The sequence below is a fragment of the Phascolarctos cinereus genome, unplaced genomic scaffold (assembly GCF_003287225.1).
Source record: "Phascolarctos cinereus isolate Bilbo 61053 unplaced genomic scaffold, phaCin_HiC Scaffold_1;HRSCAF=81, whole genome shotgun sequence".
Lineage (NCBI taxonomy): Eukaryota > Metazoa > Chordata > Mammalia > Diprotodontia > Phascolarctidae > Phascolarctos > Phascolarctos cinereus.
The window spans coordinates 237,247,689-237,264,155 of record NW_027555514.1 but is presented as its reverse complement, the minus strand read 5'-3'; the positions used below and the strand labels follow the sequence as shown (position 1 = coordinate 237,264,155).

At 39.0% G+C, this 16,467-nt stretch overlaps 1 protein-coding gene across 1 annotated transcript in view; it reads right to left on the bottom strand.

Moving 5' to 3' along the window:
- Nucleotides 1–3,114: 3,114 nt before the first annotated feature.
- The window catches only part of LGR5 (leucine rich repeat containing G protein-coupled receptor 5), a 194,025-nt gene continuing 180,672 nt past the window's right edge, over nucleotides 3,115–16,467 (bottom strand). Inside the window, 6 exon segments of the mRNA XM_020968899.2 lie at nucleotides 3,115–5,543; nucleotides 5,546–5,893; nucleotides 7,506–7,589; nucleotides 10,220–10,365; nucleotides 11,577–11,702; nucleotides 12,743–12,814. Coding sequence (XP_020824558.1) covers nucleotides 4,807–5,543; nucleotides 5,546–5,893; nucleotides 7,506–7,589; nucleotides 10,220–10,365; nucleotides 11,577–11,702; nucleotides 12,743–12,814 — 1,513 coding nt within the window. The 3' untranslated portion in view covers nucleotides 3,115–4,806.

The window sequence follows — 16,467 nt, the reverse complement described above, 5'->3', positions numbered from 1 at the left end:
TGTGCTAGAAATTGAGGATACAAAGGCAGAACATGAAACAATCCCTACTGTCAAGGAACTGGGCAGCCACGTGATGCAGTGGATAGAAGCCAGGAAGACCTGAGTTCAAATGTGGCATCAGACATTTACTAGCTGTGTCATCCTGGATAGGTCATTTAATAGCTGTCTGCCTCAGTTTCACCATCTGTAAAATGAGGATCATAATAGTCCCTGCCTCCCAGGATTGTTATGAGGATCAAATGAGATAGTAATTGTAAAGTGCTTAGCATAGCTCCTGGTGTATAGTAAGCATTATATCAATGTTAGCTGTTACCATCTGAAGATTACTTTGGTTGGACTTTATTAATTTTCAATTTAGCTCTTGGCTCGATTGAAAATTAAGGCAACATTAAAGAGCAACTCACATAGACACTTTCTCTTTGTATCACGGGCCTGTGACTGTAGCAACAAAAACCTTCTAGACTTCTATACTTGTTTTCCTCTCTTCAGTAGGATTTCAGTAGGGTGTTCATTCCTCCATTGTTCTCCTCTCCTCCCTTCAGAAAGTGCCTTTCCTGATCTTTCTTTTTCACTCCTCCTTTCTGACGTCTTCTGAAACAGCCCCTTCATTCTCTGGGGTCCTGGAGGCTAAAAGTACTCCATAGCCCTTCTTTTTTTGAAGAAAGCCTGTCCTCACCTCACCTCTCCTTGCAAGGCACCTGCTCTCTTTCTTTTCCTCTTGCTTCTTATTCATTCTTCCATTTGTCTAGATATCTGTCCCTTCCTTCCTCCCTCCTTTTTTTTCTTTCTTTCATTTTGGAGCTTTGTTTTCAGTTCGTCTAAGGGGCCTGGTATTAATTCAATATGACCAGGAGGGGTACTTATATAAACTGATTCCATCTTCTTCATTTGAAAGCCTGTATTTGAATATTTAAGGGCCAGTGTTAAAAGTATTTTCTTAATTTATAGGCTCTATCCTAGATAAGATTTACATGTTTGTTTTGTGCCAGAAATTTGGGCCAAAAATTCCTTGCAAATTATAAACAGTCTTTGTCTTTCAAGGAAATTAATCTGTGTTTTATTTTGGGGTTTGTTCTATCAGCTGCTGTATGGCTTTTGGGGGGCAAGAGGCAAGCAAGCGGATTGAGAAGGGAAGTTGAAGAATTTCCAGGCCCAATCGATGTTTATTAACATCGAAGGTAGGTATACAAAGAGAAAATACTGAGCTATAGTGAATAGGGTGTTGAGTTTGGAGTCAAGGAAGGACTGTGTTCAAATCCCACCCAGCTGTAGCAAGGATTTTGAGTTGCAGGACCAAGTTTCACATCTTTCTTCTGCCACTGTGTGGCCTTGACTCTGCTGTCACTTAACCTGCTAGGGTGCTAGTCGCCTCATCTGTAGAATGAGGAGACTGGATTAGATGATCTCTAAGATTCCTTCTTGCTCTAATTCTGTGATACAATAATAACAAATAATTGAAATTTATTTAGCGTTTTCAAAATTGCCAAGCACTTTAATTAATACTACCACATTTGAGCGGTGGGATAGCCTTGCAAGGTAGGTGCCATGTCTATTATTATCCTCTTTTACAGATGAGGAAACTGAGACTCAGAGGGGTTAAGTGACTTCTCCATCGTCATATAGCCAAGAGGAGGAAGTGTCAGAGAGGGGACTTGAACATGGATTTTACTGACACTGAGTTAAAAAATGGATTTTTTTTCAACCTAGTCAAGATTTTCCACATTGAAAAAAACCTCTGTTTTGGGACATATTTGCCAACATTTATGAAAGCATCATAATTTAAATGTTTCATTTTAGAGCACTTGTTGGAACCTACATACCAACAGATGATGACAGCTGTTTTGCAATTAGTCATTGGGCTAAGAGGGGCAGAGAAACAAAGACTTAGGGAGAACATGAGAGCTGTCTCCAAACATTTGAAGGGCTTTCATGTAGAAAAGGGATTAAATTTGTTCTTTCTGGTCCTGGATGGCAGAACTATTAGCAATAAGGTAGAAGCTACAGTGAGCCAGAATTACACTTAGTGTCAGGAAAATGGAGTCCAAAAGTGGAATGGATTGACTCATTGGGTACTTATCAATAAAAGATTTTGAGGAGAGTCTAGATGACTGCTAATTGGGTATGTTATAAAAAGGGACTTTTGTCCAGAAACAGATTGGGTTAGAAGGCCTCAGAGGCCCATGTCAACTCAAGAGATCCAGTGATTCCATAAATCTGAATGAAAACAAAACCAAACAAAACTTTGTTGTAATTGAAGGCAAGCCAAGTTACATGAGATCACTTTGGGTATCTGTCAATAGGATCAAGCAGAAATATGATTTGTCCCTGAATGAGACTGACAAGATGGGTAGTTCACTGCTCAATAAACAAGTACTGATTCTAGTGATAATGCTAAGCCAGATACAAAAACCATCATTTCTCTCTGGTGCAATGGAGCTGCTTTATTATATCAGTCCGTACTCAACATAGGAAGAGGAATCCACTGCTGAGGGCCTTTTTTTTTTTTGGCTAGTGGCCTATGTGGGCTCGCTAGTTTGGGCTTGATAAATGAAGACTAGGCCCCCAGGGGTTAGATCCTTTCATTTCTTGGCTGACAGAAATTTGAAAGAGAACAGAGTGTTTTTTTTCCTCCTGTGGGCCTGGAGAATCATATGCCCTCATGCTTTGGCCTTATCATGGTCACATAATGAAACTGCTTGAAAGGAAGAATTTACAGAAGTACTTTGGCTGAACATGTTGAGTCTCTAATTGTCTTATTTGTCATTTAGCCTTGTGTTTTTAATCGTGGGTCTTCCCCCACCCCCCCATTGTTAAAGCATCTTAGGACCTGGGAAGGTCCTGGCTACAAAAACCCAACCATTGCCTGTAATGATGACCTTCAATAACCTAATGATAGATAATTAAACAACGATAACGTCAACAGCAGTATCAGCAGCAACATTCTAAGAGATGGCAAAGATATTTCAATTTGATCCTGTGAAAGACTTATTTCACAAGTCATGTCCTAAATACCTACAACATTTGGGTTTCCAGTTTCCAGTTGGCTTGGTGTGAGATAACACTGTTCATAGCAACCATACTTAAATACCAATACATAAGAGACCGTACATCTGCTTTTGTGGTCCATAATAAAGCTGAAATGCTCTTGGCTTTCAGTCTCACATTTTATTACAAATTCTTTTTATTTCTTATACCAATAGAAAAGCAAGTATGTAACTTATTTACAGGCACTACACATTTACATATATTATATACATATAATAAATTTAGGAAAATAATTGGTCAGGAAATGTAATATCTAAGTAGTAGGCTGCAACTGTACACGGTTTACTGTTGTGTCCCTTATGATTATTGTATCATATTGTAATAATAAATACAGTTCTATATTTACAAATCTTATAAAAATCTCATAAATGCATTTTTTTTCAGTTCCAAATCAAAACATCTGATCAAAATATTTCAAACATGCTTATAAAAATAAACCCACCCAACAGCTATTTGTTTTGGATGCCTGGTGGACTAATAACATTCTGATAAAAGAAGCTATGAATTAATCTTTTAACTTCCCGTGCTTTATTATTTTGCTTCTCAAAATATTTTATGCATGTATTAAATATGGAAAAGTGGGGAGGGAATGCCACTGACATTAAGCAGTGCAGCCCAGATGGAATGCAGCTAAAAATCAAGCTAAGTAAAAGGATCATGTATCCATGGAGCCGAAGGGGGTGTCAGGACTCACTCTCTAGCTTCATGTTGTTTTATTGCCATAGCTTTTAGAGTTAGTAGGTTTGAGATTCTCATGTAGACTGATTTAATATGTCTCTGCTACAGTAGATCACCTTTCCACCATGCCTGTGAACTCAAAACACACAATTGCTATAGTCTTTAGCTAAAAGCATCCTCCCACCCCAAACCTCCCAAATCCATTCACTGTCATTTCTATGGATGTCCATTGCTGGCAATGAATTTTGATCGTGAAACCCCAGATTTGGGTACCAGGGAGTTAAAGATGAATGAATAAGAAGCCATCTTCCCCTTATTTTCTTGAAAATAATTTGAGTTCATTTAGCCTTAGAAATGTTCGTACAGTTCTATCATATTGGAGGATGAACTGGCTTTTAAACCAGACACCAGTGCCTGAAACAGCAAATGGGACTACGTATAAAATACTCTCCAAATATGGGCATGCTAATGGCATTCTTTACTCTAAGGCCAGGCAGATTAGTGATCTGAAAGAAGCCTGTTATAAATAGGAAAGGTGGAAGGGACGCAAAACTCTCTATGCATAAATCCAGAGAATCAGAATACTCTTTGTCATATCTTATGCTTAATAATAAAGATGATTTTTGACTTCCTTTCAACCACCCTATAAAGAATTTTAGGCCTTATGGAACCCCCTTTGTGGGGCAATGTCTTCTTTTAAAACTCTTTGTAGATGAGTTTAGGGAGAAGTAGATTAAAATTATGGTGAAACCTAAAAAAAACATTTAATTCTTCTATTTGTGGGTGTACTGGTAAAAATAAAAATCAATTGTTGGTAAAAACAACCAAATTGGCACTATGAGATGCCTTCAGCTCATTTTTGATCTCAAATGTCAGTAAGTTTCAATTTTTTTTCGCACTGGTTGAGGGGGGATTTTTTTTAAATCAAGGTTCTAGTTCAACTTTTTTTTTTAAGATACCACTTCTGTTCCATGTACAGTTATCAAGAACACTGTACGCCTGTCCCACCAACTATGCCACCCATCTTCCCCTCTGGGGTTTGCAAATTTTGTAAACATTTTCTCTTTATGTCTTGCAACTCAATTAGAGACAAGGAACAAATGTCACAGATGAAAGACGACGACTTTCTGTCATTGGATAAGATGGTGGCCCTTTGGAACAAGATGTCAGGTCATAAGAGCTGTTGCCACTGGCAAAGGTGACCAAAGCTTGTGTTGAATCACAAGATTGTTTCTCCACATCTTCTGAGTTGATAGAGATCAGACTTGGGTGTTTTGATCTTTTCCACAAGAATGTTTGCTTTCGGAAGTTTCCCATGTCTTCCTTAAAATTTGGATTGAAAAGAATATAGAGAAGGGGGTTGAGACAAGCAGGGAGTGGGACAATCACCAAGAGAATAAACTTAATCACTTCAGGACTGATGAATGTGAGGTTAAGCAGAGAAGAAAAGGACAAGAAAGCCACAGGGCAATAAAGGATGCAGTTGGTGAAGAGTAATAGAGCTACATGCTTCACCATTGCGCAATCCCAAATATTTTCTAGTTCTCCCTTTTCCAAACTGCAGTAGAGCTTAGTGTAAGTGAGGGTCATCACAAGGAAACAAAGGGAGTTCAGTAAGACCAGAGCTACCATGTAACTGGTAGTACTGGGTTCTCCAAAAGGCAGGGGCAAGCATAGGGGAGACACACCATATTCACTGCCACTGAGCAGGGGAACTGTAGCGATGGTCAGGGCCAACAGAAAGCAAAGCAAAACTATTGCTTTCAAGCTGGAAAAAGATGCTTTGGTTTCAAATTTTGCAGAGCATTTTACAGAGAACCGCGTTCAAGGGCTGCCAGGGTAAGTAGGAAAACAGACGTCTCTGAAGCAAAAATGGACAGAAAACCAGTGATTTGGCAACCTATTCCACTCTCCCACCATGCACCATACTGAGCAAAGCTGCCAAAAGTTAATGCATCGACACTAGCCAAGACACCACTGGAGACACCCATTAGGGTGTTGACCACTGCTATCAATCCAATTAAAAGTTTTATAGAGGAAATATACAGTGGAGATCTGAAGATTGTTGAGGTCACCAAAGCATTACAAACGAAAGCCAAAAACGCAATGGTCCACACTCCAATTCTGATTAACCAGCTACCAAATAGATGTTCACATGGTCTGAAGGGCCCTGAAATGGCAAGAGAGAGATTGAAAAAAGCAGATAAATTTGAAATTTTAAGTCATATATATACACATGTGATATTGCCTAAAATCAGATGACAAGTCTAAAGTGGCAAAGAACCAAGATTAAAATGTAGATTCCCAGAATCCTTGTCTAGTGCTTCTACACCCACACCTCTGTCTTCAAGAAGTTGAATGGTTGAGCTCACGCAAAGTCAAGTGAACAGAACCAGAACACTGTACACAGCAACGGCAATATCGTAATGAGTAACTGCCAAAGACTTCTCTCTTCTGATGAACAAATGATCCAAGACGATTCCCAAGGACTCATAATAAAAAATGCTATCTTCCTCCAGAGAGAGAACTGATGAGCTCTGAATGCAGATTGAAGCATACTTTTTAAAAGAATCTTTCTTTTTTTTTTTTCTGTCTGTTTCCTTTTGCAATATGTCTAATGTGGAAATATGTATTGCATGACTTCACATGTATAATTTATATCAAATTTCCTTCTCAAGGAGGGGGGAGGGAAAGAATTTGGAACTCAAAATTTTTTAAAAAATGAATGTTTTAATGAAAAAAATTTTACATGCATTTGGGAAATATTTAACAAAATACAAAAACATATTAAAAAAAGTTTGATGGTTGGAGCACTAACCATCTCAGGCCAATATTTCCTTATATAAAAAGTAAGCTACAAGTAGAATGGAATTCTGTAGCACATAGAACGTAGGTTAACATTTGATGCTTAGGAGAGAGGAACAAGTAGTTTTTTAATGTATCACCATCAATGTTGTAAACAAATACCAAATGCCTAGTGTTTGTCTTTTTAATAGCCCATTTTACTCTCAGGAATAAATAATAATAATAGTAGTATTTACATACGGCTCTAAGGTTTGTGAAGCACTTTATGAATATTAACTCATTTTATTCTCACAACAACCCTGAGAGGTAGGGGTTTTATTATCCCCGTTTTACAGATGGGGAAATTGAGGCAGATAGAACTAAAGTGGCTTGCCCAGAGTCACACAGACAGTGAGCATTTGAGACTGGATTTGATCTCAGGTCTTCCTGAGTCCAAGTTCAACACTATCAAATATTCTTTCCCTGTGTACCTAGTACCAATAATTCACTTGACAAGCAGATATTTGGAAAGTTGACTTAAATGGCTTAAAATATTTATTGTCTAATAGCTGTGTATAGTCATGTGTGGAAATACACATATCAATAACTGTTTTAATGTTTGGCTGTGATTATCTTTTAAAAATGCTTTTCTCTTTATATGATCAGCTACTGAATCACTATCAGCCATTACCAAAAGATACCTTACTACTTAAATATACAAAAATGTCCTTACGTAAAAATAATCTCTTGGAATGAAATATAGCATTGAGGGATAGACACCTACAATCTGAACACAGAAATGGAATCCAAGAAGAATAGTAATGATCCTCAGTGGATCTCCAGATTTTGTTACCCCAACAAGCTGACACCAAAATGTCATTAGATTCCTTGCCAGGATCAAATCCCAGAGCAGAAGTTCTGAAGTTAAATTTTGGGGTCAAACTGTGTTTCTTATTTATGAAAACTGTTTCAGGGTCAGGTTCCTGAAAATTCCTTACCTGGAGGTGGTGAACACTGTGCGAAATGATGGACTTTGGTGTCTTCTTCAAAGTCAAGAAGGAAGTCCTCTAAATCACGTTCATCTGTATGGGTGAGAAGTCCCTGAGAGTTTAGTTGAACAATCTCTTCTTTGGGGGACAAAATCATGAAGACATGAAGTGTGAATCCTCTTATTCACTCTTCTCCTTATCCCCTTCTAGAAATCTAAGCATTTCATAAATATTATCTCATTTTATCCTCACAATAACCCTGTGAGGTAAGTGTTATTATTGTCTCCATTTTACAGATGAAGAAACAGGCAGACAGAGGTTAAGTGCCTTGCTCAGTAAATATCTCAAGAAGGATTTGAATGGAGGTCTTTCTCACTCTTGGTCAGCTCTCTATCCAATGTGCCACCCATCTGCCTTTATTTGTATCATGGCTGACTTTTAAAGGCAGTTTATTTTAAGTCATATATACATATGATTTTATCTAGTGTCAGATAGTAGTAAATCGGTGGTAAGACACCAGAAGGCCAGACTTCTCTCTCTCTCCCCCCCTTTCTCTCTCTCTGTCTCTGCTATAGAGTGGCAGCTAGGCAGCACTGAGCTTGGAGTCAGGAAAACCCCTGTTCAAATCCAGTCTTAGACACTTCCTAGCTGTGTGACGTTGGACAAGTCAGCTAACATCATCTGTCTCAAAGGTATCCTATGCGATACCTCAAGTTGGCAAAATGGATAGAGTACCTGGTCTGGAATTGAGTTCAAAGCTGGTCTCAAACACTTACTAGCTGTGTGACTCTGGGCAAGTCATTTAACCTGTTTGCCTCAGTTTCCTCAACTGTAAAATGGGGATAATAATAGCATTTACCTCAAAGGGTTGTTGTGAGGATCAAATGAGATAATTAATTATAAAGTGCTCAGCACAGCGCCTGGCATATAGTGGGTACTAAATAAATGTCAGCTATTATTGTTGATATCTTTCTTGATTCTTCTCATTGTTATCCTCTCCCTCCTCAATTATCTTGTGTTTACTTATATATTTATATCCTCCATCGGGATGTAAGCTTCTTAAAGATAGAGACTGCTTTTCATTTTTGCCTTTGCATTCCCCAATAGTTGGTAAAATGCTTTAAACATAGTAGACACTTGTTTAATAAATGCTCATTGAATTTAATGACAATTTAATGACAATGATAATGACAATTGATAATTTAATTAACAGTCAACAAATATTAATCAAGTGCTAGGCACTATGCTGCGTTCTAGAGTGTACAAAAGAAAGGCAAAAACAGCCTTTTCTCCTTAAGAAACTCATATTCTAATGGGGGAGACATGTACAGGGTAAATTGGAGCTAATCTTGGAGGAAAGAGCTCAAGTCTTTCAAAGATCTTTGTCTTTACAATGAAAAATGCTAAATTTGCCTCATTACAATTTCCACCCATAGTTTTTAGCTCTGTCCTTTGGGATCATGCCAAGCAGCACTCATCTAATCTCTTCTACATTATAATCCTTGAAGATAGTTATCATCTCTCCCCCACAAATCTTATTTTCTCTAAGCTTAACATAGCCATTTTCTTCAGCTGGTTCTGACCTGGCATGATCTCAAAGGCTCTAACTATTCTAGTCACTTTTCTCTGGATTTCCCCCAGTTTTTCAATGTCCTTACCAAAATTTTGTTCCTAAAAACAATCACAAAATTCCAGAGGTGCCCAGAGTAGCGTACAGCAGTCCTTGAGGGTAGTATGATTATGGTGAGTTAAATGTACCCTGCGAACTATTTAAATTTTTGGTGCTTGGGTTGATAGCTCACAAAATTGGAAATTCAGTGGCACAGTACTATTAATAGAACAGAAATGAGCCTTGTAACTTTTTGAGTTAGAGTCATTAAAAATCAGATGACTCTCTCCAAATGATACCCTCCTGAGAAAAAAGGGAATCCATATTTTAGGATGAAAAGGCCAAGAATTCAAGTGGTGTAATGATTGTAGGAGCAAACACATCCATCACCTACAGACAGACTGAATTCTACAGACTGCTTGTGAATCAGAAGTAGTATTGAGGGCCTTGAAATGTAAACACCAGTCATTTTTGAGTTTGTACTAACTTGAAAGGCTGCAGTTGGAAGGGAAAGCAGTTGGTGCCTTCAGCTTCTCTCAGTTACTACAGGTATGGTGTGAGGTATGCTGCCTTCAATTTAATTAATGTCTTTCATCAAGGAACACCCAGTCCTTCATTACAGACATTATCTCATTTCCTGCTGTTCATGTTTGGAGAGGAGAGTGGAGGTAGGTTGTTTTTTTAATCAGCTGATTTAGAAACAGAGATGGTAAATTTCTGTGGTACTACTGAAACATCAGAAAATTTTCCCAGCCAGCCCAGTCTGTAGGAGACAGACGGTCAAAACAAATGATGAAAGCATGTTCAAGAAAGGTAAAGTAAACAGAATCCACCTGGATAGGGTCTTTTTAATGTCTGTGGAAATCTTTTATGAGAGGTTTCTTTGTGATCTGCACTGAAGACAAAACTGCTTTTTAGCCAGAGGGATTTAAGCTAAACGTGAAGAATTCCCCTGCAGCAAGGAGTAAATATTAGAACAGGTTCCCAAGGCATTTAAGAAAAAATGATACAGTTTAGGTATGGACCTAGGGGATGATAAGGAGGTGGACTAGGCAAATTTTCAAGATTTTTTTTGTCCCTGCCATTCTGTGCGTGGGAACGGAGCTGCTCTTACCTTGGAAATGCAGCATTCCGACATCTTTCTTGAGATACTCATCAAGACTACTGTTGTCACCTTTATTCCACTGATTAGAAATTTTGTGGAGGTTTTCACAAGCCCCAAATGCACAGCACTGGTAAGCATAAGGCATTTCCATCAGCCTGTAGAGGAAAAAAACAAAAGCCAAAAAAAAAAATTATCCTTTCCACATAGTGACTTTCCCCATCATGGCTTCGATATATCTCTGCTCGGCATAAGAAATTAAATGGGAATTTTGGGGGAGTTTTGCGGAAGCTGCAGATGACACATGAAGGCCAGCAGATGACACAGAAAAAATGCATAAAATATGTGTATAGTATTGTATAATATCAACCCAAATTTTATAGTAAGGCATTGTAAACACCCCATTAAAAAAATAGGAGAAAAAATTCAGACTTCTCCGGTACAAAGGAGGACCAAAATATTTTACGGGGATTTTCCAGATCTCTGGGGCATGATGTGGAAGAAATAATTGTAATGAGTCTTTTTTTCCCCCCTTAAAGCACTAGGGGTGCAGCAGATAGAGCACCAGCTCTGAAGTCAGGACCTGAGTTCAAAACTGACCTCTGGCACTTACTAGTTGTGTGACCTTGGGCAACTTAACCCTTCCTGCCTCCCACCCCTGCCAAAAAAAAAAAAAGTAAAATAAAGCACTCTCAAGAGCGTTCTTCATTATCATTTAGTGTGCAACATTTTGAAGAACATCCCTTTTCTTTTCTTATTCAGGTATAAATTTATTATATAGTTTTTAAAAGTCTTAACAGAGATAGGCAAACCCGGTACAATGGGCAGAAGGAATATCATGTGGGTAGAAAGACCTTGGAGTCAGAATGCTCCATGGTTAAAGCTCTGCATCTGGAACATACAGGCTGTGTGTTCATAGGCAAGTCACTTAATCTCTCAGTGTTTCAGGAAAATCTCTACAACTATAAATTAGAGATGAGCAACTACTCAGACTCAGGAGAGAGAATCTCCTCACATTGATGAAATCGTGGGTATTATTTGCCACCCAAACCCCTTTGCAAAAGAAAATCTAACTGAATTGAAAAATTGTAAATGTTTGCCCCCAAATTTGTGAAGTGACTACTCTTTAATTATATGTTCTAGCTTTAATTGATGGTTTTCATAGTGAATTCCATGGAACCCTTTGGATTCTATAAGACCTGTAGGAAGATGTGCTATCATCTCCCTTTCCTGTCTCAACACCCTACTCAGGACACGAAATCTTTTTCTGAAAGATTCCATGACCTCATGCATTTTGAGAACTGCTCTTTTACATCTATTATTTCACATGAACACAAATGCATCTTATTAGTTTTAATGACAAACTCACTTGAGTTCTGGAAAGTTTTCAGATGATATCAGACTCTGCAAGGCATGATTTCCTGTTAATTTTAAGTGAGTTAAACCATGTAACCCAGTCACAGGAAAAGACGACAGAAGGTTGGATGATAGATCCCTGCATAACATCAAACAGAAATTAACTTTTTAGTCTCTACTTGCATAGAAAATTTATGTTAAAAAACAACTTAAAGATTATTATACTCCTCAATAAAAAGCTCGCAAGTAGGGCCCCATTTAATTGGAAACTGTTTGAGGAATCTTTTTATATATTATACCCACATACTTTAATGTATACAACAGTAAATACAACCATTTGGGTTTTAGTTCCCAGTAACCTTTCCAGTTGAAATTACAACTGCAAAAGAAAACAGTCTCCATTCCATCCAAGGAGCAAGTTCTATATTCATTTTCTTTTGCCTTGTAAGTATAGACAAGGTGGTAGGGATTTGTATGTTTCAGTTAGAGACTGGTCCGGCCCAGGACTGTGATGGTGATTGGTGATGGGGTGGGGGGGGAGGACATGGGATTGTTCTTCTTATTCTACTTTTGTTCCTCTGCCTTCCTGACTGATGAATCCTTCTCTTGTATCAGACGATAGGGAGGGAGAGGAGACAGGAAAGAAGTCAATCAACAAATATTTGTCAAGTGCCTTCTACAATCCTGGTATTGTGTTAGGTGTTGGCTATACGAATAAAAAGAATGAACTGATCCCTACTTGCAAAGAAACAAGAAAGGTAGAAGGGTAGGTGGGAGGTTGTGAAAAAAAAAGTGAGGAAAAATGGAGCGAAGGTAAGAATTTTATTTTTTTGCTTAACAACACAGAATGGAATTAAAGCACTTAGAATAGAATGTTAATTTCATTTCATTCCACCAATTTTGAGTTTTGAGATTGTTTTGAAAGCCTATCTTTATCACTTAGCATTTTTTAGTATCCTTTCAAAGAGCTGATGTGTCCTTTGAGAGCCCTACTAAGAGAGAGGGATGGTTAGTGCAAAGTGTGGAAAGAAGGGACAGATGTTGTGGCTAGCTCTGTTTATTGAAATGAGTGAAATACAAGTTATAGCTACCATTAGAACAACCAGAATTTTTACTGACTAGAGGGCCCCAAATTACCACAATCCATGCAACAAAAGAAAAATGGAATGCAATACTTACAGCTTTATCAGAGAAGGCAGAGAGGAGAATGCATTGGAGTGAATAGTGACAATTTTGTTCCAAGCTAGATCCCTATAAAAAAGTGAATAGGAAAATTATGTAAACTCTTCTCATTATTTACACTTGAAAAATAATCAAGAATGAATGTGTGAAATTATGCCTAAATGCAGTGCTTGGCACACAGTAGGTGGTTAATAAATGTTTATTGATTGATTTTCACTCATATAATTTTTGATTTTTTTTTTTACTGTAAAAGAGTAAGAGCTCAGTAAATTAGAGACTAGAAGATAGCAAAGGTTAGAAGAATTCAACTCAATTCAACAAACATTTATTAATCTTGTTAAACATTTATGTGCAAGTAAGAAGTAGTGTCAAGTGGGTAGACAAGCCAGGCTCTGGAGCCAGATAGATGTGGCTTGAAGTCACCGACCTTTGTGGCTTTGTTGTAGCCTGGGCAAATCATTTAACTTCTTAACCAACTTTTTAATACCAGAAGCTTCAAATGAGGTGCAGATCTGCATTGGTAGAGGGAATTTTCTTACTAAGTGTTACCTTTATCAATGAAATTGCAGGTCTGTCTCTTCCCCCCTTCCCAAATATTCAGAGCATTATGCCAAGCATTGGGGATACTGACAAAAAAAGAAACAGGGAGTTTGTGTTCTCTATTACAATACAACATATACACAGATGAAATAAATAAATAAATGCAAAGTAATTTCATGAAGGTGTGACTTTTAATAACTGAAGGAATCAGGAAAGGCCTCATGTAGGTAATGGCTCTTGAGTTGTGCTTTGAAAGAACCTAGAAATTCTCAGAGGTGGAGGCAAGAAGTTAATGCATTCGAGTGTAATGGGCTTAATCAGAGAAACCCATTGATTCTGCTTAAAGCACACTGGTGACGTTTGTCTTGGTTCGTTCCAGTGGGCCTTAGGTGCTGCTTCAGTGATAAAACTGCAGATGGTCCCTGGGTGTGTCTCCCTGCTACGTCCCCCTGTCTTTCCATATCCAAGTAGTGTTGGGCCACTAGACCAGGATGAGCCGCTCACTCAACATAATTTACAAAAGGAATGACTGCCTTCTTTTACTCTTCCCCCATCTCTAGCCCATGTGGCAAGTATCTCTCTCTCTCTCTCTCTGTATCTCTCTGTCTCTCTATCTCTCTCTTTCTGTCTCTGTCTCTGCCTGTCTCTCTGTCTCTCTCTCACTTCATAAGCAATGGGAAGGACACCATTCCCCATCTCTGAGAGATATCACAAACTTTGAGCACATGGCAGCACATACACGTTTTGCCTAGGTTAGTGTGAGCCTGGCTCTTGGACCCTGGGCCATCTCTTCTGTTTTGTGTTCCTTCTGTGAACAAAGTCGAATGGACAGCCATCTTGAAATGGACAAATCTGAAGGACTGGGAGATTCTGGGGTCCTTCACTTGGAGCAGGAGTATTCTTCAACAATAGCCTTCTTGGAGAGGATAACTACTGACCACAGGTGGAGCCCCCAAACCCTGGCCTTGCTTGTATCAAGACGTGGACCTTGCTGGTGTGACAGAGCTGAAGAGAAAGGGAAGGCCAATCTAGCAGACTCACGAAACATCTCATGTTTGGTGCTTTAAATATAACTCCTCCCAACCCGGGAAAGTATAACAGTAGTTACCTTACCACTTTAAGTTTTCTCCTCAATTCCTGCTTGTAAGTCTGTTGTAGTTTAAGCATTTTTGAGTGGAGGAAATAAATAAGTCACGCCCTATACTTGACCTACACTGTACTTGGAGTAGCTTTCTGCCCTCCTCTTCTGGGGAGCCTTGAGACCTAAACCTGCCTCACTTAAATCCAATTCACTTGCAAGTCAAGACATCCCCGTCCTGCTATCATCGGTCCTTTTCGAGAATGAAGGGTGAACAGCAGCAGTAGACCTGAACCAAAAATAAGCTTTAAGTGGGTCTCCCTGGGACTCAGGTAAGTGTTAAAAAAAACAGTAGCAACAGCAGCAAAACTCGGAGAGTGTGAAAAAAGAAGAGCTCCATTCTCTCTAGAGGTCAGCCATCACCCTAACCCCCCAGAGCTGAACCCAGTCCATGTGTATGGGTTCAGAGCTAGGGGCCCCTCCGTGGGGAGAGGGAAAGCGTGAGAGCTCCAGTCTCCCTGTGCCCAGAGTATGTGGTGTTACTCCAAACACGGGAGAGAGCCCGCTTGAAATAAAGAGATGGGAAATGAGATGTTACCTCTGGGAAATGGAAAAGCCAGCAGGTCAGTGCGACTGAGATGGAGAGTTTGTACAAGAGACAAATAGGGAATGGCTACAGAGAGCGGTGGGAGCCAGGCTGTGGAAGGCATGAAATAAATGACAGGCTGGGGATCTTACAGTTTATCCTAGAGGCCAAAGGTCTTATACTGACTGGGTGAGCATTTCGTTTAACCTTCTCACATCTTAGGCAAGAGAGTTTTCTTACTGGGAAATATGCCAATATTTCCTTATGCCACTGAAATTGCAGATTTGAACCCCCAGAAAGAATTACTAATGGATAGAGAGGCTGTATTAGAGTCTAAAAGACCTAGATTCAAATCCTACTTCTATTTTTTTTTAAGGCAATTGGGGTTAAGTGACTTGCCCAGGGTCACACAGCTATTACGCATCAAGTGTTTGGTCTGAGGCCAGATTTGAACTCAGGTCCTCCTGACTTCAGGGCTGGTGTCCTATCCACTGTGCCACCTAGCTGCCCCCTTCAAATCCTACTTCTAACTCATACTATGTAACCCTGAGCAAGTCCTTTAACCTCTTAGCCCTCTAGGCAAGTGGGGATTCCCTATATCATAGAAATCACAAGTCTGGGCTCCCCCCAAAAGAGATTATTTCAATATTGTCATGATTAGCATACTTGCTGTTACTTTAATTCTGTTTTTTAAAAACATCGTCTCACTTATATGTCATCTCATATTTCTTTGTATTCTTTATATTCACTTCATATTTCAGGAATTCAATTTGCCTGTGATTTCATCAGTATTCAATGAATTTCATCCCCAGTGCAGATCTCAACTATTGTACCCCTCTCTAAAAGGTCTTTTCGAGAATTGCTTCTTGGTCATTTTTGCCTAAGAGATCATGCATGACAGATTTTCCTGAGCTCTGTGGCTGAAAAATTCATCACTACATCCAACATGGGCACGAGCTATTCAGATTTAGCCAGGTACATCCTTCTCTGGGTGCGTGCTTGCTGGCCTTTCACTTTACTAGAATCCACAAGGGATGTGCTGCATTGACCCAGCCAGAAAAACCTCCATGACCCAATGAGGGATCCTTTAATGGAGGATCATACAATGGCCCTCTAATTTCAGGGATGTGTCTATTCCCTTCAAAGCTGGGGTAGATTGCAACACATTCACACCTTCTCATCTTCTTATTTCTAACATCTCATCTTACCTATGGGGAATGGAAAAGCCTCCTTATTTCTATCCTTCTATAAACCCTCCACAGGGAACCCACTCAACATGCTGGGAGTCTTCCTCTAGATTTCTTGATGTAACATGGGTCCCAATGTCACTCTCAGGCTATCCACCTTTTGTTAGCCCATGTTCTCACTTCATGACAAACCCACTTCTGTTTCTCATGTTTCTTGGTGTTGATTTTACTCTTTTTTTTCCCAACATATTGAAGTTTAACTTCAAAGACATCTGGTTCATAAACGACTCTAACATCAGCAACCCATTTTTTTCTAGGCTGTTAAAATATA